The following is a 22098-nucleotide window of genomic DNA, read 5'->3' as shown; positions in this document are numbered from 1 at the left end:
CCTTCAACTGGTTTGAGTTGAGTTTCGTTGTCTGTGGTGTTACACTTCAAAAGCATTGAAGAGCAAATAAAAACAGAAACTTTTTTTCCGGGCCAGTAGATGATGAGCGATAAGTTGGCTGTTGTAGGGAGTTTATGCGTCATTCTTAACATAGAATGAGTCGCGTAGGAAATTTTCCTTTGTCCTGTAATTTTTAATTAGCCAAAAATAAAAGCTCAACCCTTTGGGTTGTCTATCAAACACAGCTAGTTACCTCACTGTTAGAATTGCGTTTCTAAATCGCAAAAATAATGCGTCATTCGTCGAGTTACTTCATCTAACGATAAACAGTAAAAGCGATAATCCTAACCGCCCGGCTCTAGGTTTGTTATCTTTTAGCTTGTGTTTTTTTGCACAACCGAAAAAAAACCATTGGACTTACCGTACCGAGACAACAAGGGCTTTCGAGGGGTTTACTAGGTGCTAGATAAAAAAAACCGGATTAGCGGCCGTCGTACGCGACAAGCCGAACTGGGATCTCGACTGGGGATTACCGTAAAAGTTAAGAACATTGTACCTAATAAGACTATGTTCCGCTTTTTTTTTAGTTCTGCGTCTCCTCTGATTTTGTTTTACCACACGCCACAGAAACCGGTTCACGGCGGACAACGCCGAACGATAAGCGGCTCTGGTTTGGTAGCTAAGCGTAGAAGCGGTGGTAACCAGTTTTATTGCACTTTTTACTCGCCATTATTGGTGGGATGATGATTTGTCTTTCTCGTGCTTAAATATGTAAACTCATCTTTTTTTATTGTTGTTGTTAACGTGTGTTACGCATGAAAGCTATCAGGTGATAAAATCTATCATTTTCCTCAGTCGATAAAATTGCTCCCCACAATCGATTACTCAACGCGCAGTAGCGGCTTTTTCATTTACCGCACATTAGAAAGAAAAACTTTTAGGCAGCCTCCCCATTCGACTCGCTCGTCCGTCAGGTATGAATCGTTAATTAGTGGGTTTCAATCACAAACGAATTTGCCATCTCAACAACAACGAATGACGACAATAGTTACCAAATTCTCACTGAGACGATAATTAACGGTCTCAACACATCGCTTGATTGCGCCTTCCGCTAAACATTTGACCAAAATTTTACACGACTAGTGTGAATCATTTAGCGGTTAAATCACTGCAGGAAAACCAGTTACAGCACAAACATGCATTCGATTCGATTCGAAGCGGCAAAGGTTCGGTTCGTTCCGTCGAGTGTAAACAAACAACTGCATGGCAACAAACAGAGTGAAAACGGTAATCACCTCAAAGACGACTTAGCTCGTTAATATGAATTCTAAACAGAAAACATGCCGACAGATTTATAGGTCGCACCGGACGTGACTTGTGACAGCCACTAGGCGCGGCTTTTTGGCTTCTATGGGTCAACCGAACTGAGCTCTACCGCGTGGGCGGAGCCGCCTCTTGATCGTACGAGAAATTTTTGTTTTATTTTCTCGAGTTTGGATTGCACCCAAATGTGAAACATTTGCTCAACCCGAGTGAGCAGGGTTTGCAAAGTAATTTGGCCTTGAAGGCGGCTGCGGCAGTGACAGAGAGTGTGACGTAAAGACGTCAAAATATTTACTCGTCGAGAAATGATCATGAGCTGTCGGAAGATTATTGCAGTAACAAAGGTTTGTAGTGTGTATATTCGCGGTAGGTACGGAAAAATAACGATCGTTACCACCAGATCAATCCGGTTGAGAACGAGCGCTAGTCACTCGTGGGCTGGTGGGAAATGTGAGAAAATTGACGATAGCTCGCTAAAACAGCGACGGCATATTTTCGTTCTACCTGTTAATGAGAGGTATCATTAGTACGTGAAGTGATGCGATAAGGTTTCACACGATTTGTGCGATAATTAACAAGAATGATTAATGCGGAACAGTGGAAAGAAAGTGGGTTGGCGGTGGTTATTTTTGCAACTATATGTTGCTTGGGACGTAGTGTTTGTGGTTAAGATTTATAGAAAATTTATCAAAGTTGTGTTTATTTTCCAACTTTAACTTATTAGTCAAACTATTTAAAATGTTGAATAATTTGATGAGTCAGCTAAAAAAGTCAACGTAATCTTGAAAGAAGGCCACCTCGCGTGGTTGAGAGGAAAATGTGAAAAAAGTAACGACAGCTTGCTAAAACAGCACCCGTCGAGCCTTGGATGCTAAGAGAACTAATTAGCGAGTTGTAAAATGCGATTTTTCCGGTAATACTAATGAATTATTTGATTGACAATCGAAAGAAAGTTGCTATACTGACGGTTTGGGTGAGTCAGCTCATTAGATTTGTGGGATGACTCGCTAAAAATTGGTGAAAAACCAATTTTTATACCATGAATCGGTTGTGTTTCCTGGATTTTTACAGTTTTTGTTTGTAAGGTAAATAATGTTAAATTTGTTTTCATATACTTCCAAAATTTGACTTGATAGCTTTGATCCCTAGCGGACCTGGCAAATGTAGAAACCTTTTAAAGGAAGGGCTAATCTCCGAAAAAAAATTGACAATGATTGAAAAAGCAAAATTCTATAAACAAACCCAAGAAATACCCATGGGAAATCCCCTGCTAATGTTATATTGCACGATTTTCTTAGTGAATTAAGTAATTGAAAAATAGATGAGTTAAAATACATTGTTGAAGTTGTGTGTTGTGATAACAGAACCATTTAAACCACATTTAACAGAAATGGTCCAATATAGTAAGGCAACTTCAGTATACTGAAAATGTCAAAAATAATAAATTGGCTTTTTTCTTTTTATTAATTCACAATAAAAAACAGTTTATTAGAGTCGATGTATAGAAGATTTCCCGATCGATTGGATAAAATTGGATTGGAAATATTTTCAAAATGGATTAGGAAATCGCTGAACTATTAGCGCGCAAAATCTAACCACTTTTCGTGACGCTCGATTTTTTTGGAATGACACACTACCTTACCGTAGGAAGCACTACGTCAAACATCGATTTAATTCGAGCATCCAAAGTTTGGGAATAATGTATACATTATTAAGCTTATTTTTTTTGTATTGATTAAAGAATAAGCAATCTCAACTAAAATGAATTTTAAATTCCATCGGCCGACTTTTTTACGCGATTTTCGGAACTTATCCGAATTATTTGGAATTTATGTGATACTAATTGACCCGACAAACTTCGTATTGCCACAAATTAACTTGTGTTGTACATAAATCCTGAATCTCGGATGATCTTTGTCACAATCTCAAGTTTTGCAAGTTTCTGAAGAGTTCAACCTTAGATGATTCATTTTGGCAGTTACGTAACTATGAAAGCATCCCAGGGAACCAATAAGCATCACCAATGCTATTCAAATGTAGGCCAATAAGCATTTAAGTCGCCTTAAATGCTACTTAAATGCTATTTTGGCAAAATATACAGCTACTTTACTGATAACCGTCTTATAGTGGTGCTGACCATGCTAATTGAAATTTGTATTTCATTTGTGTAGAAGCCCCCCCTCTTAAAGTGAGAAGGGGTCCTAATTCATCAGAAAAAATTCCAATCCCGACAGACAGACAGACAGAAATCCATTTTTATATATAGGATTTTCACTCGAATTTTGGGATTTACGCAGGTTTAAGATTACAAGCTTCACAAGATTCCACAAATTGAATTGAATTAAGCGAAACAAACGAAATGAAAAAATAATGCGATACTCACTTTTGCAATACTGCAGATTGCTTCCAGTTCAACAAATATTTCATGCATGATTTTTAGAGATTTTTCTTCTATGAAGCAATACATCCAAGTAACAATCCAATATCAAATTAGTTGTATTCATTTCTTATAGTAGTTTTACTAGTGCATTGCGGAGTCTATCAGGTTTTATAATAATTTTACTCAAATAAATTTTGTCTTATTTGATTAACAGTCCAAAATATAATTGAAGAAAACTTGAAAAAACGCCCACAAATCTGTTAATCAACAAGCATAAAAGCGGTTTTAATGGATGCTTGATTTCCTTGCTTCTATAACCATTTTTATTTTCATTTTTCTTGTATTCATTTTAAAAAAGCAATATCTGTGGATACTTCTTCTTTTAGAGCTCTTGGTTAATTTGAACCGGTCTTACGCAAGCGTAAGACAACCATAACCGCCATTACTGTGTGCAGGCATTCTGCTACCTGCACACTCGTGAACGAACAGCTTCGTAGCTTCTTTCTGCATAGCCCACTCGCGAATCAAACAACTCGTGAGCAACCAGCTGCCCGTGAGTAATGTTGCAGTAATGTCGAGCAAAAAGCCAACGATGCCTACTCTCACGCAATCGAGTATGAGAAGCATAGTATTCAATGCTTACGCCACTCACGTAAGCGTAAGACAACCATTACCGCCGTTGCTGTGTGCAGACATTCTGCTACCTACACACTCGTGAACGAACAGCCTCGTAGCTTCTTTCTGTATAACCCACTCGCGAGTCAAACAACTCGTGAGCAACCAGCTGCCCGTGAGGGTTAGGGGCTCGCTGGGATATAGATTTGCATTACTTTTTCTTTTTTTTTGTTCATCTTCGCCCTCGATTCTACTCACGGGCGGAAGTGCAAGCCCTCGTGAGTAATCGGTTTCAGCAGCTCGGGCTGCAACGACAAACGAGAACAACCACCGTAGCTGTTAGCTAAATACACACTCGCAAAAACTCGTCGCAGTGCATGAATAAATAAGAGTGAGATTCGCAACCAGAACCCGGCATCGTCGAAACAAATAAATGAAGCTGACTTTCACTTACTTTCGCATCATACATGAAGCGTCTTTTTTCATTTGCTGAACAGAACGTTTTAAGCAAGCGTCAGCTGAAGTTGGTGACTGTTTCAAGCGACGACGACTAAAGTCGGGCACGATTACACGAATTACAAGTTTTACTGGGACCATTGGAAATATTCTTGAGTATCTTCTTTGAGGTGGGTCTCTTTAGTTTTATCGCAATTTTATACAATTACAAGTTTTAAGGAACAAATGGGGAAACCTTCTTCTAGTGCACCTTAAAACTGATTTCTTGGGCAAATTAATGAGCGTACCTCGGTTCAGATTGCCGTGATTTGACCTATGACCTTAATGACCTTAAAGCAGCGTTTAATACAATTGTCTATTACACACTTTCTTGAAGGCTACTATGCGCTTGAAGTCTTAGACAGCTTGATTGAATGGTTTGACTCGTGGCTTAGTAATAAAACACTACGTTTAAAATTAACAGCGTGTGTTTAGTCATCGGTTGGTAACATAAGAGTACCCCAGGGAAGCAAGTTTGGACCTGGTGCAGAGCAACACGGATAAATCGGTTTGGAATATTCTCAATTCTTAGGTCTTATTTTATAAAAAGAATTTCTATGGCCTCCTTCGTATTGAATTCCAATAATGAAGACTTTTGCCAGGTTAAGTTGCAAGATATGTACTGGCTCAAGGAGCGTAATGAAACCTCTTGTTCATAAGCAAATTATAAATGGTCGGTGTTAAATCAGACCGGACCAAGTCGAAAAACTTAAAAAAATAAGTTAACGACAGCAAACGATTAAGAACTTCGTAAGTTATATCTTACTAGCTGACCCGACAAACTTCGTATTGCCACAAATTAACCTGTGTTGTACATAAATCATGAATCTCGGATGATCTTTGTCACTATCTCGAGTTTTGCAAGCCCCCCAGTGGGCGGCGCTTCCGACGGCGGGTCACCGGCAACACTCGCGACCGGCTCGTCCTGAATGATCTAGTGTTACTATAGATAGTTTTTGTGGTCTTGTTATTGATTAATGTTTTATGGAAGAGTCTCGAATTTCTCGAGTTGGATTAGTTTTTGAGTTTCGCAAAAATTTCTGTTTTATTTGTATGAGAGTCCATATCCCCCTACCACAGGGGTGAGAGGTCTCTAACTATCATAAAATAAATTCAAGACTCAAAAATCTCCTACATGCTAAATTTGGTTCCATTTGCTTGATTAGTACTCAAATTATAAGGAAATTTGTATTTCATTTGTATGGGAGCCCACCCTCTTAAAAGGGAAAGGGGTCGTAATACACCACAGAAAAAAAATTCTGCCATCTAAAACTCACATGCCAAATTTGGTTCCATTTGCTTGATTAGTTCTAAAGTTATGAGCAAATTTGTATTTCGTTTGAATGGGAGCCCCCCCCCCTCCTAAAAAGGTAAGAAGTCCTGATTCATAATGGGAAAAATGGTTGCCTCCAAAAACACCCACATGCCAAATATGGTTCCATTTGCTTGATTAGTTCTCGAATTATGAGGAAATTTGTATTTCATTTGTGTAGAAGCCCCCCCTCTTGAAGTGTGGAAGGATCCTAATTCACCGTAGAAAATATTTTTGCCTCCAAAAACCTCCACATGCCGAATTTTGTTCTATTTGCTTGATTAGTTCTCGAGTTATGGGGAAATTTGTATTTCATTTGTATTGGAGCCCCCCCTCCTAATGTGGGAAGAGGTCCTAATTCATCACAGAAAAAATTCTTGCCTCCAAAAACACCTACACACCAAATTTGGTTCCATTTGCTGGATTAGTTCTCGAGTTATGAGGAAATTTGTATTTCGTTTGTATAGGACCCCCCTCCTAAAGTGGGGAGGGGTCCCAATTCATCATTGAAAAAAAAAATTGTCTCCAAAAACACACACATGCCAAATTTGGTTCAATTCGCTTGATTAGTTCTCGAGTTATGAGGAAATTTGTATTTCATTTGTACAGGAGCCCCCCCTCTTAGAGTGGGGAGGGGTCCTAATTCACCGTAGAAAATTTTCTTGCCCTCGAAAACCTTCACATGCCAAAGTTGGTTCCATTTGCTTGATTAGTTCTCGAGTTATGAGGAAATTTGTATTTCATTTGTATAGGAGCCCCCCCTCCTGAAGTGGGGAGAGGTTCTTATTCATCATAGAAAAAATTCTTGCCTCCAAAAACACCTACATGCCAAATTTGGTTCCATTTGCTGGATTAGCTCTCGAGTTATAAGGAAATTTGTATTTCGTTTGTATAGGAGCCCCCTCCCCTCTTAAAGTGGGGAGGGGTTCCAATTCATCATAGAAAAAATTTTGTCTTCAAAAACACACACATGCCAAATTTGGTTCCATTTGCTTGATTAGTTCTCGAGTTATGAGGAAATTGGTATTTCATTTGTACAGGAGCCCCCCCTCTTAAAGTGAGGAGGGGTCCTAATTCAACATAGAAAATTTTATTGCCCTCGAAAACCTTCACATGCCAAATTTGGTTCCATTTGCTTAATTAGTTCTCGAGTTATGAGGAAATTTGTATGGAAACCCCCCCTCTTAAAGGGGAGAGGAGTTATAATTCCCCTTATAAAGAGGGGAGGGGTCTCAAATTACCCTAGAATAAATTCTTGTCACCGAAAACACCCACATGCCAAATTTGGTTCTATTTGCTTGATTAGTTCTCGAGTTATGCAGAAATTTGTGTTTCATTTGTATGGGAGCCCCCCCTCTTAGTGGGGGGAGGGGTCTCTAACCATCACTAAAACCTTTCCTGGCCCCAAAAACCTCTGCATGCAAATTTTCACGCCGATTGGTTCAGTAGTTTTTGATTCTATAAGGAACACAGGACAGACAGACAGAAATCCTTCTTTATAGGTATAGATTCTAATCAGATTACATAAATATTGCAAACAACCAAAGATACGAAATGATTTCGAACGATTGATAGCTTTAAACTACAAAGAAGCAGCAAACTTTGGATTCGTTTTTCTCGAAATCAGGTTTTTGTCACTTGATTCGATCTGACTTAACACGGACCAAATAGTTTCCACCCGGCCTGGCTCTAGGCAGCAGCTAAAGTTTGCCTGCATGGTGCACGATATCATAATTAATCAAGATGCTGGTCGCAGTGATAATGTCCATACAAGAAAAAACAATCTCAAATAATTTCGATTCCGGTGACATACCGGTAAAATCAATGACTTGGGCTTAAAGGTCTTTAAAGACATAACCCTCTTTGACATTGACTTTACCTTGATAGTGAACTTTTTTGCATTATCGCACCCCAACGCAAAATCACTCAGTAAACGCCTCAGAACTGCGCGTTTTTTAGGTCAACTTTTCTCCAAGACGATCTCCGTCTGGTACCGGTGGGGTTGTTGAAGAGCACTGTTTTCATCGCACTGTTGTCCGGCATTCTTTACGACGTGTTCGGCCGCTTCCCGCTTGAATACGCCGTTGGATCTCCTTACTAGTGTTGTCCGCGGTCACCAGCGATCCCAAATACAGGAACTCATCTAGTTCATCGCCATCAACCCTCTTCCTTTTATGTATTAGGTCTTCGACGCTTTTATTTTTAGGCCAATCCTCCTAGATTCCGCTTTCAGTCTGGCGTAGATTACCTTCGCTGCAGTCGCAAAGTTCCTGGCTATGATACGAAAGTCATCAGCCTTGGACCTTGGTGGAAATCATACTCGTCGGATCACCCCCTCAAGAGCGATGTTGAACAGCATGCAGGATCTTATCTCAACACTCACCGCGTCTCAAAGGGACTAGAGAGTGTTCCCGAGATGCGCACAAAACACATCACTCGGTCCAATGTAGCTCTGATCAGCCGCGTCAGCTTATCCGGAAAACCGTGTTCGTGCATAATGTGCCATAGCTAGTCTTGATCGACTGTATCATATGCTGCTTTGAAATCAATAAACTCTTATGAGCTTGATTCACCTTCTCGTAAAACTTGCACGTGTCATTAGCTCGGAACCTTTCCTCCATGCTTAAACTTTAATAGGCGTGTTGGGTACTTTTCTTCAGTCGTTGACAATAATACCAGACATCCATAATCTTTTTGTGTGTACGATCCTGCCGATCTGGCGGTCTGGTTCTGCTGGGACAACTTCCTCTTTTGACAATTTTCCCAAGGTTGTTTGTAATGAAATTTTTGTGTACTTCTTTCATTGTACTTCATTAGACTACACTTGATTATTCTACTATAATATGTGATCACTAAAAATATCTACAAACCATATTAAGCCAATATGATTTATATTACAACGTTTAAAAAGCATAGTTTACTGTTAAATGAGGCTTAACAGCATTATCGCTGTTTCCCACTTGCTTTTCAATGTACCAACCACTTCACCAACGTTTAGCAGGAAATTGGAAAGCACGCCTTTCAATCAGGCGACGGCATCTCCGCTTATTTCCGCTTCAAATCCTCACTAATTAAGTAACCATAGACACACACACACATAAAGGACCCACCTTGGCTTATCATTTTTTATTTCGTCCAATTGTCCCGTGCGCTATCAGCGAACGCGTTTCCTTCTTCTTGATAAACCAGATGCATCGCGTCGCGTCGCGCCGGGGGCTTTCCCATTGAGTTATCTATTAAAAGTCCATAGAGGAGAACGGCAGCAATTGGCTGACTTCGTGCTTCTAAACCGCCGCCACCGCGGTCTTAATTGGAATGCTGCATTCCGTTTCCATTGAGTGATAATATAATGGCAGGGAAGCTTCTTGCACACTGCGACGTCACTTGGTAGGAAGAAAAAAAAACCTGCATCAGTCAGCCGGTTGTTGTTGCTGTTGTTGTTGGTGGCGTTTAATAGTACCATTTGTAATCCACGCTCAGTGGTAAACGAGGCAGCAAAAGGAGTAATAATAAACCTGGAAACAGCCGGCTAGCGCTTAAATTGATACCACCCATAACCGGATTGGCGCAGTCGGTTATACTAATGCAGCTGCCCGAGAAAAAGGCGGCTTCAACCAATTGAATGGCAGTTAAAGTCGTCGTCGCCGTCATCGTTCGTTGTCGTTTTAGTGCTGCTGCTGCTGCTGCTGGTGGTGGCCTCCTTCACACGCTCATCCTACTGTTGTTCCATCCATGAGCAATTTAACTGAACTCTGCCTTATTCAGTTGTATCAGTTTGCTGATGATTGAGATCCGCTTCTTGCTGCTGCTTCAAGGAAACGGACCGGACCATGCACTTGGGTGGGTGCCAACCAAGCGAGTGGAGAGTAGGTAGCTATAATATTGCATCATTTGATGATCGTGTGTAAATACAGGAACAGCGCAGCGACCAACAACAGCAGCAGCAGCAGCAGCACTAGCAAGAGTCAAGTGCCACGCGAGAACGTCGCGACCTCTCCTCTCACTGTGGGTTGCAACTCGGCGGCGCTGTCGGTGCTGAACTGACACGATCGCCACTTGATGGGTCATTTCGTTTAATAGCTTCGTCTGGTTAGCCACGGGAGTTGCAGGATGACAAAGTAGTTTTTTTTTTCTTTCTTCTCTTGTGTGCGATATAAATACATTGTTGATTTTATTGCCCAAGTAGCGCGATATGCGTATGCTGATTATGGACGCTAAACCGAATACGCTATTCATTCAATTAGCTCATTTGATAGCTGGGTTTGATTTGAGTGATTCCAATTTAACAATGATGCTAATGACAGAATAATGCCACACTGTCAATGATGAGAACCGATCATCGAAACGTCAAAAGGAGTAATTTAAAATCTATCTAATCTCACACTAACGCACCCAATTCGTGAAGGCATCCTTGAAAATGACGATTACTTGAATCAATCATTTTTCTTGTCAATGGCCAGGCCAACTGCGCAGCATGTACCGCAGAGAAAATTCCAAGGAATCAAGTGGAACCAGAAAAAATACCTAATTCCATTAAACTCCTTGAAATCAAGGGGAAGGTAGAAAGCGTGGACCTCCCGTACCAAACGCTTCCCATATACATAGATAATGATTTATTTACAGTCGTTGGGAGTATCTTTGCTAATAAAGGTTAAGTGACACTCCGGACCCTCAGGGATGAACTAATGGCATTTAGGCCAGAAGCCAAGCTGCAATTGACCAAGAATATAGCGCCTTATTTCGCTCTCTGAAAATAGATTAGTTTGCCAAAAATATTAGTTTAAATCATATAATACTTGAAAACAAAGTCGTGTGGTTTAATGGTTGCCAAAAACTACAGTTGTAAGATTAGGAACTGAAAACCGCACGACCCCACACCTCCTAGCTTGGCTCCTCAATTATACAAATCGAAGTAGTTCCAGGTATGGCCACGTGGAGGCGCTGGGTAGGGGCTTGGGATGGCCATGTCTAGACAAAAACTCTAACGGGGAAAAAAAGTAAAATGTCGCTTACACAAAAAATTCATAGTCTCAAACTATCTAGGGAAAGCAATTTTGACTTACTTTTCATTTGTTCCACATGTTCAGGCATTCGCTCTACATGTTCAGCGCGTTGCGTTGCGTTGTTTTTCAATTAAAGTGTTTTCGAAATCTACTGTTCCTCCACCCTAAGTTTTCCATGTACCAAATAATCAAATTTTCAGTCGAATACTCCCGTCCGATATTCGCATGACTATGTAGCAGATACGGATCGTAGTTTATACACTTGTCGCAATGCACCACTTCTAGCATTGCCAGTACAAGGTATGCTAAAAGGCACCAAGCGCTCGTTGATCTTCCTCATAGTTAAGCATCATAGTTTCATGATCATAAAAGATCACCGTCGAGTACCAGTTTTCTGTCATGTTTGCATGCTACGAGACCTGACGGGGATACTATTTAATTGAAGCCAAATCCTATTCGAAGCAATGATCCATTTTTTTCTTCTGGAATTTTTTATTTCGTACCTTATATCCAGGCAGACAGTCGAAGTACAGTTAAATATCGTCCGAAAAAATAAGATTTTTGCAAAAATGCAGCACTTCAGGGACATCGTTTATATACAAAGAATAAATTTGGTCCCGAAATTGAACCCTGGGGCACTCCTCAATGTTTGACCACAAAGCGTGCTTGTTGGACGCAGATTCAGAATATTGTCTAGGTTAGTAATTTTGTAACTGGTATTACGAAAAAGGTTGAAAAAGGAGCTATGGAATTTATCACAAGTGGAGTATGCTCCTTCGAAAATGTCATTGACAGAAAATGAAGACCTATTACATTAGAATTCATGTGGTATAATATCACCATGCAATCTATTTCATTGGACATTTTTAAAGAAAGAACCACGAATTTAAGACTTTTCCATATTTCTTGATTCAAATGTAGCTTTTATACTCAAAATAAAAGTTATGTTCAAGAAAATGCATTCCCTATGTTCCGATAGACCGAAATTATAGCAGTTTTGCGAACAGAATTTTTTTTTTTGAACATAAAAACTGTTTTTGATATTAAAAATATTAATGACACGCAATGCTCGAAAAACTTGGCAGCCCTGCATGAAATACGCATTCAGCGCATAGTTTTACCCCTAGTAGTATTCTTTTATCTGATTATTATCAGCCCATGGACATGACTACTGAACTGCTGTCAGTGCTTGTGATTCTCAGTTTTCTACCCTTCAAAACAGTTTATTCATGAATTGATAAGCATAAGCATAAGCATAGGAAAACAGTTTATTCATGAATTGATAATCCGCCAAACTCAAATGGTTCTACCACTTTCGAAAAAGTCCGGATGCCTTCCGTGATTGGTTCGTTCACCATTGAATAGTTTAGCCACAAATATCGCCTATGCTGATGCAGTTTGCGTCTGTGGTCGAGCGTGTCTAGGTCAAGGTCAATTAAACGGCACCGGTTTGCATAAGAGGGCAAGTTTTCGGAAGGACGCCAAGGGAGTTATCGCAGTCGTTGCACACCTTTGACGCGTAAATTCCAAGTGATCTGTTTGGGAAACTAAACCAGATAACAGTTCTCCAGCAGTGGACGAACTAGCGCGCAATACAAGGATTTTAAACAATGGACATCCTTAAAGTCTCATCCAATCGTAGAGTTAAATCCAAGCTGTCGAGATGCCTTAGAAATAATCAACTCACGGTGTAAATTAAATGTTAATCTTTGGTCAATTCCGGTCACGCTGAGAACCCGGGTTCAAATCCCAACCCCCAACAATCGTCTTCATCACTAATCGCAGCATATAGTTTCAAATCATCAGCGTACACTACCTTGCTGCCAGATTCCAGCAGTAACGCAACATCTTTGAAGACAAACAGAAAAAGCGAAGACCCTATGCTGCTGCCTTGAGGCACTCCAGATTTATACATCAAGGAAATACTGGATCCGAGTTTCACACGTAGTACTCTGCCGCTGGGGTATGAATTCTGCCATTCACTCACTTGTTCTTACAATATTAGTAACTTTCGATTAAGCTCCAAAAAATGTCAATTTATATTGCAAATCTCTATATGTTACATATTTGAAAAAGAATTTGAAAGTGTTGAAAAAGAGAGAGGAAGGAAAATAAAGAGCAAAATAAGAGACGAAGAGAGAAAGAGGCGGACAAAAAAGCAAAAGTATCGAAAAGAGACTGAAGAAAAAACATACACTCGAGACACTTTCCATGCGAGAGATAAGACTCAAAAACTGACTTCTTTGCACTCTTGGTTTCTTATGGAAAATCATTTAAAAATGTAAAACTGGAACTCGCTTCATAATGGCATCCGATGACCAAAATGGAGTCAAGTTAAAATTTTCTATATTAACACCAAAAACTATGATGATATGATTTCTTTTGATCTAAAACGAAAAATGTGCTTGGAATCAATCGAAAACATAAACTTAATTGGCCTATCGTCTTATTTATTTATTAATTTATTTGGGATAATTCATCTGACCTTGAATTTGTCTACATGAATAAAACTTAAGTTAAATAAAATCAAAACTACGTAGCTTGTGCACAAACAGTTAGTTCACCGAAATAGAACTGTTCCTCCACCTTCGAAAACGTTCTAGTGCATTCAGTAATTGGCTCGTTGTAACCGAATGCAGTCCGGTGAAACTGCATTTGCAAAAATCCCGTTGAGATGCCCGGAAATTGAGTATGGTTAATAGCGTTGGAGAGTCAACTTCGCCGTTGATAATTTTGGCTACAAATAATGCGTCTACGTTCTAGTGTGCCAAGTTCCAGTAAACGGCATCTATCTGCATAAGGGGCTAGTTATCTGGATGGTTCCATGAACGATGCCGTAAATCAAGTCGGATAAATCTTCTTTGCACGCGTTCAATCCGTATGTTCCAAGTTAGCTGCTTAGGGAACCATACCAAACTACAATTCTCCAACGACGGGCGAACTAGGGCGCAATACAGTGATTTTAGCCAATACGGATCTTCAAAATTTTCGTCCAATCTTAAAAATGAATCCAAGCTACCGAGATGCTTCAAAGATAATTAGTTCACGATGTAAGTTAAACGTCAGTTTTGGGTCCAGTAAGACTCCAAGATCACTAACTTGGTCCACTTTGCGCAACTCAATACCATCAATAGTGTAGCTGAAACTGACGTCGTTAAAGAACAACAATAAAAGCAAAGGTCCCATATTGCTACTCCAGACTTATTAGTAAACACCGATGAGACACTGGAGCCGAGTTTTACACGCAATAGTCTGCCGCTAAGATATGAGTACAGCCATTTGACCATTTGTTGAGAAGCACCAAGCCGAGATAGTTTTCGTAGTAGTATTGTATGGTCAATTCGATCAAATGCCGCTTTGAAATCTGTAAAAATAACATCGACTTGTTTCTTGCCTTCCATTTGCAAAATACACATTGATGTAAATTCTAAGAGATTAGTACAGACAGACCGAACAGGCATGAAACCATGCTGAGCCGTTGAAATATAGTTCTTAGTGCGGAACAGTATCACTCCACTCACAATTATATTTCAAATAATGTAGATGCTGCCGAAAGACTGGTGATTCCACGGTACTTCCTCCATTACGACGATCGCCAGAGATGTTGTTGAGAATCTTATGGTAAATAGTGGAAGCCGCAATATTTCCGCTTTTAAAATATTGTACCACATACCTTTTTGCCGAGATCTTTGTGCAATTCGTAGAAGTGTAAAACGAGCTCGTGAAATGCTTTTTGTGTTGACGCCATTTTGAGCTAAACTTAAAGCAAATATAAACAAAACTAAAAATACTGGCAGAAAGAGGAGAGCGAGAGCTAACACATACACACTCTCATTCCTCTCTGAGTTCATCTGTTGTTGTGCATAGTGGCCTGGAAGAAATTCCAAAATTTTAGTTACCACCCGTTATTTCTGTCCATGGCTGCTGGTCTCCAGCTCCGCGGGTACCCAGTGCTCGCCAGATCTCGCTCCACCTGGTCTTGCCACTTTGCTTGCTGTGCCTCTCTTGTCATAATAAGGGTGCGGCGGTAGTTTAACTGCAAAAACACTTGGGTACCAACCGATAGAGTATGGGTTGGAGTCCCATTGAACGACCCAATATATTTCTGGCCTCATATTAAAATTTCCCAGTTTCATCCAGTTTATCATTTTTCGCACCAATATCTTCTTCATTTTATGAATATATGATACTACCACCTGCCTTAGCAGAACATCCGTTCATAGCAATGAGCCTATCATGTCAAAAAGAGTTGAAAAAATTCAACGATTGGTCATGCTTCCCAACTCTTGTATGAAGGGCCAAAAGGGAATTGGTCGATAAGCAACCATCACTTACACGTACCAGGGATTTAGAGAGCTCCTTCCAAGGGCTAAGTCACCTGAGTCAATCGTTGAATAAACCGTCTTAATGCAGAATGACTCCAGCAGGTGGGGAGAAGAGCCCGCTCATTATCCACGATGTGTTGTTAATCGGGCCAAGATTAACCCTAGAAAGTTGAATGTTTCACTCTCCCTAGGCCCACCGCTTCAAACAAGTGCTCTGATGGTCCCTCCCTCTTCCCGATTCTAGTTTATTTATAAAATGTGGTATATATGGGTAAAAATAGAACAATCTCACCAGCAGCCCTTCGAATGGAATAGAGTTGCGTCCAGTGCTGTTAATATTCATCAGCATAACGTTCAAACTTCTGGATTATCAGCCTACCTTGCATTGAAAATCTGCTTGCTTTGATCAAACGTACATAATAACTATATACAGCAAGCATGAACTTCATGCACGAGAATATAGAATATCAGCGCCCTGTGATATTGTAACAAACTGATATTCACGTTTGAGCAGTGAAAATCAATAAAAAAAATTTATGTTGTTATTTAGCATTTATTGCGTTCAGCTGTTGGACATAAGATTTTTCTTTTCATTTACTGCATTTAAAATTGTTTTTTTCCTGAAGTGAATATCACCTTCTGGGTTTGAAAATCACTTTCTGCTGTTCTATTTTCACGATATATTGAATACTATGATGAAAATCACTGTGCACTTGTACATACGAAACTCAGAGGCATAAAAAACAATGTATGCTAAGAAAAAAGATTTTCTGTTTTGTTTGAAATTCGGTGATAATTAAAGGCCCTAGTTGCGTCCTTTTAGTTTCCATAAGTGTTTCTAATAATTAATTTAATTTTTCTTCTGGTATCCAATATCCATGTGCAGTATTAACACTCGTATTGGCCAAAGTTTTCACTATAAAGCAGTAAATGCTTCATAAGCTAAAACGAAAAAAATAATTCAAATAACTTATATTATGCTTACCTATTAACCACATCGTGTGGCTCCACCGTCTGCCCAAGACCTCGATTATGAGATCAGGCAGCCGGGAACCACACAGTATCGCACCTCCTAGCTTGGCTACTCAATAGAGCATAACCGGGTATGGCCACGTGGAGGCGCTAGGTAGGGGCTTGGGACAGCTAGAGCTGTATTGGACGCTCCTCATTTGCCTTCCCCATTTCATACCCCACCAAAATCTTCTTCATTTCACACTAAAAAATCGTAAAAAGTGACTTAACTGTTTGTAGAGAAAGAGGAAAATATATATATATAAGGAGATATACACACGTAAGCAGAAAGAGACAGAAAGATACAAACAGGAACCGATGAGAGAGATAGAAATAGACAAGAGGGACCGAAACAGACGAGAGTAAGAAGCAGGACCGAGAGTGACAGAAACAGACGAGAGGGACATAGGCAATGTAACAGAAACCGACGAGAGAGGCAGGCAGAAACAAACGAGAGAGAAAGAGAGAAACCCACACACACACACACACACACACACACACACAGATGTAAAAAAATTGAAAATAACAACAGAAAAACAAAAGACTATAAAAGGAGACAGGAAAAGGTGGAGAGAGAAGGCTAAGAAAATATAAAGAGAGGCGGCCAAACACAAAGACATGAAATAAACATAAAAAGGCAGCAAGGGGATAGGGGAAGGAAGACATAGATAAAAAGAGACAAAAAAAGAAGACATAGAGAGAAACAGACAGAAAAAGTCATCGACAACAGAAAGTGACAGACCAAGACATAGTATGAATATAAGAATGCGGTAGAAAAAAGACCATGAGACCCAGAGAGACAGTAAACGACAAGGAGAAAGAGAAAAAAAGAAAGATATAGAGAAAAGGTGAGATAGAGAGAAAACTGACAGTTATATCAGAAGTGTGAATAAAACAGTCTATTGTACGCGAATTTTTGTGCGAAAACGCCATGTAAATTTAGAAATTCGAATAAAAAAATGTTTTGATTCCAAAATAATTAACCTATAACTATAACTATCAACCTATAAAATAGCTTTTATGGTTGAGGAAAGTTCTTCTTCTTCAGCAGCATAAAGCCGGGGTGGCTCGTGCTATTTCAAGCACTCGTCTTCATTCAACTCGGTCTTGGGCCACTCGTCGCCAATTTCCTAGTCATCTCAGAAGTCGCAAATCGCTTTCGACCTGGTCGAGCCATCGTGCACGTTGGGCCCCCCTGTTCCTGGTGCCGGTGGGGTTGTTGAAGAGGACTATTTTCATCGCACTCTCGTCCGGCATCCTTACGACGTGTCCGGCCCACCGTAGCCTGCTAACTTTCACTAGATGTTCGATGAGAGTCTCCCCAAGCAGTGCCTGTAGCTCGTGATTCATACGCCTCCGCCACTCTCCGCTTTCAGTTTGTACTCCGCCAAATATCGTCCGCAGCACTTTCCGCTCGAACACGGCAAGGGCGCGTATGTCCCTCGGCTTCAAGTCCATAAAGAACTACCGGTCTAATAAGAGTTTTGTACATTGTTAGCTTCGTGCGGTGGCGTGCGCTTCTTGATCGTAGCGTTTTACGAAGGGCAAAGTAGGCCCGATTTCCCGCGTGGATACACCGCTGGCTGGATCTCCTTACTAGTGTTGTTGTCCGCGGTCACCAGCGATCCTAAATACACGAACTTCTCTACCACTTCTAGTTCGTCGCCGTTAACGGTTACCGTCCGTGAGAGGCGCGCGTTTGGTTCCTTTGAGCATGTATTTGGTCTTCGACGCATTTATTTTTAGCCCAATTCTCCTAGACACCGCTTTCAGTCTGGCGTAGATTGCCTCCGCCCTCGCAAAGTTCCTGGCTATGATATCGAAGTCATCTGCAAAGCCTAGAAGTTGGCTACCCTTGGTAAAAATCGCGTCTCTCGTTTCGATGCCCGCTCGTGGGATCACCCCCTCAAGAGCGATGTTGAACAGCATGCAGGATAAACCGTCACCTTGTCTCAACCCTTGCCACGTCTCGAAGGGACTCGAGAGTGTCCCAGAGGTGCGTACGAAGCACATCACTCCATCCAATGTAGCTCTGATCAGTCGCGTCAGTTTGTCCGGAAAATCGTGTTCGTGCATTATCTGCCATAGCTAGTCTCGATCGACTGTATCGTATGCTGCTTTGAAATCAATAAAGATGTGATGCGTGGGCACGTTGTACTCCCGACATTTCTGCAAGATCTGTCGGATAGTAAAAATTTGGTCCGCAGTTGCGCGAGCGCCCATGAAACCCGTCTGGTAATTCCCTACGAAACAGGATAAACTTTAGTTTTTGGAAGTGCTAGAGAATGTTGAGCAGAGAGATACATAAAATTATCGATAAAGACAGCAAAATACAGAGATAATTAAAAGAGATAATGTGATATAACGAAGGCGACAATCAAAAAAATGTTCGTATATTTGTGCAGTCTGAATCAAAGAAGCAGAACACAAGTACCAGGCATTTCTCCCAACAGTTCGTTAGCATAGGTTCACTCCTCCGACCCAACTGACGCAACAAAAATTAAGTCGTAATATTCACTGTGGAATGTTTACTACCAACCAGCTCGCTGACGTACTCCCCCCGACCGCATCATAAAAATCTACACACAATCAACTTAATATGCTCGTTCCGTTGACGATACATCACGCGGATTTTTTTTCGCGAACTGGCGGCGACTGATTTTTATTATTGTTATAGCTGTCGCCATTATTGTTGTTTTGTTTTTTTTTCTGTTTCTTTCTCCCTCACGCCTCTTGCACACACGGTTTGCACAAGCGAAGCGACGTATGTAACATGTAGTCACGCTTTCCAGCACCTTTCAAAGTATAGTAGCGCCTCTGCCACCATTATACGCGAGATGGTACCGTATCCAGATAGAGAGAATCCAACTGTCACTGACAGCAAAAGTCGTAAAATGTGCCGCTGCTGACGGCCGTGAGTGGCACATTAGCGGACACGGACCGGCGACGAACAGAAGCCAAGAAGAGAGAATAAAGTCAACAAAGTATTCGCGTGATATCACATCATATCAAAGTCCGTCAACAAAGTAAAAGAAGAAAAGAAAAACATTTCATTAAACGCCACCACCATCATCCGATCCGTGGTCGGTTCAGTTCAGCTAGAGAGTTAATCGACTTGAACTTGAATGTCAACTTTTGCCTGTCAGCTACCCACTTCTTACCTTCCGCCGCGGTTCTGCTAAGCTGGTCTATTCAAGCCGTTATACTGTACATAATAGGATCGGCGGGACCTGGTGGAGGCTGGTCTCATAAATGCCGGGTAGTTTTGTTTTTTTCGTCCAATCCATTCGCTCGTACTGGTTGGGACGTTTTATTTTTAAATTCCGTCGTTTCTTTCAATGCGCCTTATGATGGTGGTTTGTAGATGTTTTAAATAAGTTGACTCAAGAGCGCTAAAGCGAGAGAGCTGAGGGTGGGCTAATTTATTGCTGAAACACGAGAACTGGTTGCTGCCTTTATATTGCTAAATTGTGCTAATGAAAATGTTGATCCGCGTGCCTCCCGTCCGAAGCCACCCGGGGAACGGTTGAAAATGCTAGATTATGAAGCATTTAAAAAAAAGTGGATTAAGTTTAGAACAATGTATTATATCAGAGTATGTTTACAGTTTGGAAATGTCGTTGTGGGTCTCAGTTATGATAAGTTAGAAGATAAGCTTTATCGCTCTTCAACGGGTAAATTGCATAACTTGTCAATCTTGGGAAATTCAATAACAGAACAATAAATAATCTCATTATCTTCTACGTTGCAACTGGAATAATCGTTTTCGCAAACCGGGAATTGTTTCATGTTTCAATATCTATTGCTTTGTACAAAAAAAGTTATCTTATCAGTGGTAGCCGTCGTCGTCGCGCCTGATATCCAGTTTAGGCTCGATTCTTCCGTCGACCATTGTAGCCAGTTTCAGATTTCCGCTGTCGATTTGTTATCAACGGACTTTTTTTTAGCGACAAAAAATGAACATTTGCTAATTGGTTGTATTTTTTATGTTTGCTTTCTTTTACACAGGTTCGCTGTGTTCCCGAGAATCAGCGTAAGTACCAGATAAGAAAGCGTCAAACCACGCAAGAGCGTGCGGCGACCTTCGTCTGTTACACCTGCGGTTTCGATACGCCATCGTCGCAGTTACGGCTCGTCTACTGCTGCCCCAACGCCGAACGGGAGCCTTATTTTCCGTTCATTAAAACGATGAAAGCACCGGCCAATGCTAGTCCGATAAGTCCACAAGGTAAATATGTACCGTCCGGTAGTCTCGACGGTAATTGCATTGTGTTGATACGGGCATTTAACCTAATTCTTGCACCATTTGCTTGTAGGAATGGTGCAAATATGTTCAACGTGCAATAAGAAGAACGCTCATCTAGCCGAAGGTGGCACCGTTAGTAATGTCGAAGAAAGGTATCCGTCTCCTATGAAAATGACGTCTAGTGTTATGTCGTCAAGTGTGATAAACGAGGTTGTTCGATTTAAGGTAAGTGCAAACAGCAATTGTACGGCAGCAAAGTTTTTTTTATCAAAAAAAGAAACGTTTATTTCAGCCTTATGAATCTGCCTCAGCTCTGTCTGGACCGTTGCGGGACCAGAAAGACTACCGAAGAGATTCAAGACCAAATTCACCGCTACACCCTCAAGGACCAGTTGAAAACGGTCATGTTTTTTCGTAAGTAGCCGAAAATCTTTCAATTTCCGCCGAAGCTATTCTTCTTCACCACAGAATTACGTTTCATTCCAGCAGGTGTTACATTTGTAAGAAAAATTACCCGCCCCAATCGATGGAATGGCTGTCGACGAGTGCCGAACATATGAATTCGCATGCAATGCATTTTCCCTGCCTCAAAGGCAACAGCGACCAGGGTCCGGGCCGGGTTTTGGCGTGCAAGTCCTGCGTACACAATCTAACCATCCAGTGGGAAACGATGGACGCCGACCGGGTACCGCTGGAGCACCGCAAGTACATCATTCCGTCACCAACGCCCAACTCGATATCGCCGACCGGTTCCAGTGGACAGCACCGGGCACCGATCGCACTTACCACGCCCCCGTCCACGCCGGCCGGCTCGAACGCCGGCAGCTCTTCCGTCTACTGTTTTGTTTGTGGCCTACATTCGGAGTTAAGCTTTGCTAGATTATTATACGCCAAAAGAGAGGTCAGTGGCTTTGCGCAATTATTAACACTGTCTTGCTGTTTCGGACACTAATCGGAACTTTGTTTACCATTTTAGGGTTCTAGACCATATTTTCCTTTTCTGTTGAAGCACAAATCGCATCCCAATGCGGAACAGTTACGCAGTGACAGCTCTGCCCTGGTTTGCACGTTCTGTTATCACTCGCTGTTGAATCAATGGCGGAAGTAAGTACACACGTATTCTCATTGAAGACATGTTTTGCAGTTTGTTTGTTTATATATTTGCACATGACCCGGGCAAAGGACAGGTTGTGTCTCGGTTCTGTTTTTAATGCCTGTCTGGTCACTGCCGAGACGCACGGCTATTTCCTAGATTAGCTCAATGTGACTCTTTAATCTTTAATCGGCTGAGTTGGGGGCCAACTTCAACAATTCTCTTGTTCTTTTTCGCATTTACACTTTCTGAATGAAGCATCGTCCCTTATTGAAGACTGGCTTCTTATCCTATG

General features: G+C 41.1%; 1 protein-coding gene across 3 annotated transcripts in view; it reads left to right on the top strand.

The window, feature by feature from the left end:
- Nucleotides 1-22098, top strand: part of LOC128744432 (uncharacterized) — a 185777-nt gene that overhangs the window by 68831 nt on the left and 94848 nt on the right. For 2 of the 3 annotated variants that reach the window (XM_053841449.1, XM_053841451.1), the window contains 5 exons: nt 20473-20692; nt 20781-20935; nt 21003-21124; nt 21197-21611; nt 21687-21814. In XM_053841449.1, the coding sequence (XP_053697424.1) occupies nt 20473-20692; nt 20781-20935; nt 21003-21124; nt 21197-21611; nt 21687-21814 (1040 nt within the window). The remainder of the gene's footprint in view (nt 1-20472; nt 20693-20780; nt 20936-21002; nt 21125-21196; nt 21612-21686; nt 21815-22098) is intronic. The other variant, XM_053841450.1, reaches the window with a different exon arrangement.

The sequence above is a fragment of the Sabethes cyaneus genome, chromosome 3, assembly GCF_943734655.1.
Source record: "Sabethes cyaneus chromosome 3, idSabCyanKW18_F2, whole genome shotgun sequence".
NCBI classification, from domain to species: Eukaryota; Metazoa; Arthropoda; class Insecta; order Diptera; family Culicidae; genus Sabethes; species Sabethes cyaneus.
The sequence above is the reverse complement of the archived record's forward strand: the minus strand, read 5'-3'. Positions and strand labels throughout refer to the sequence as shown.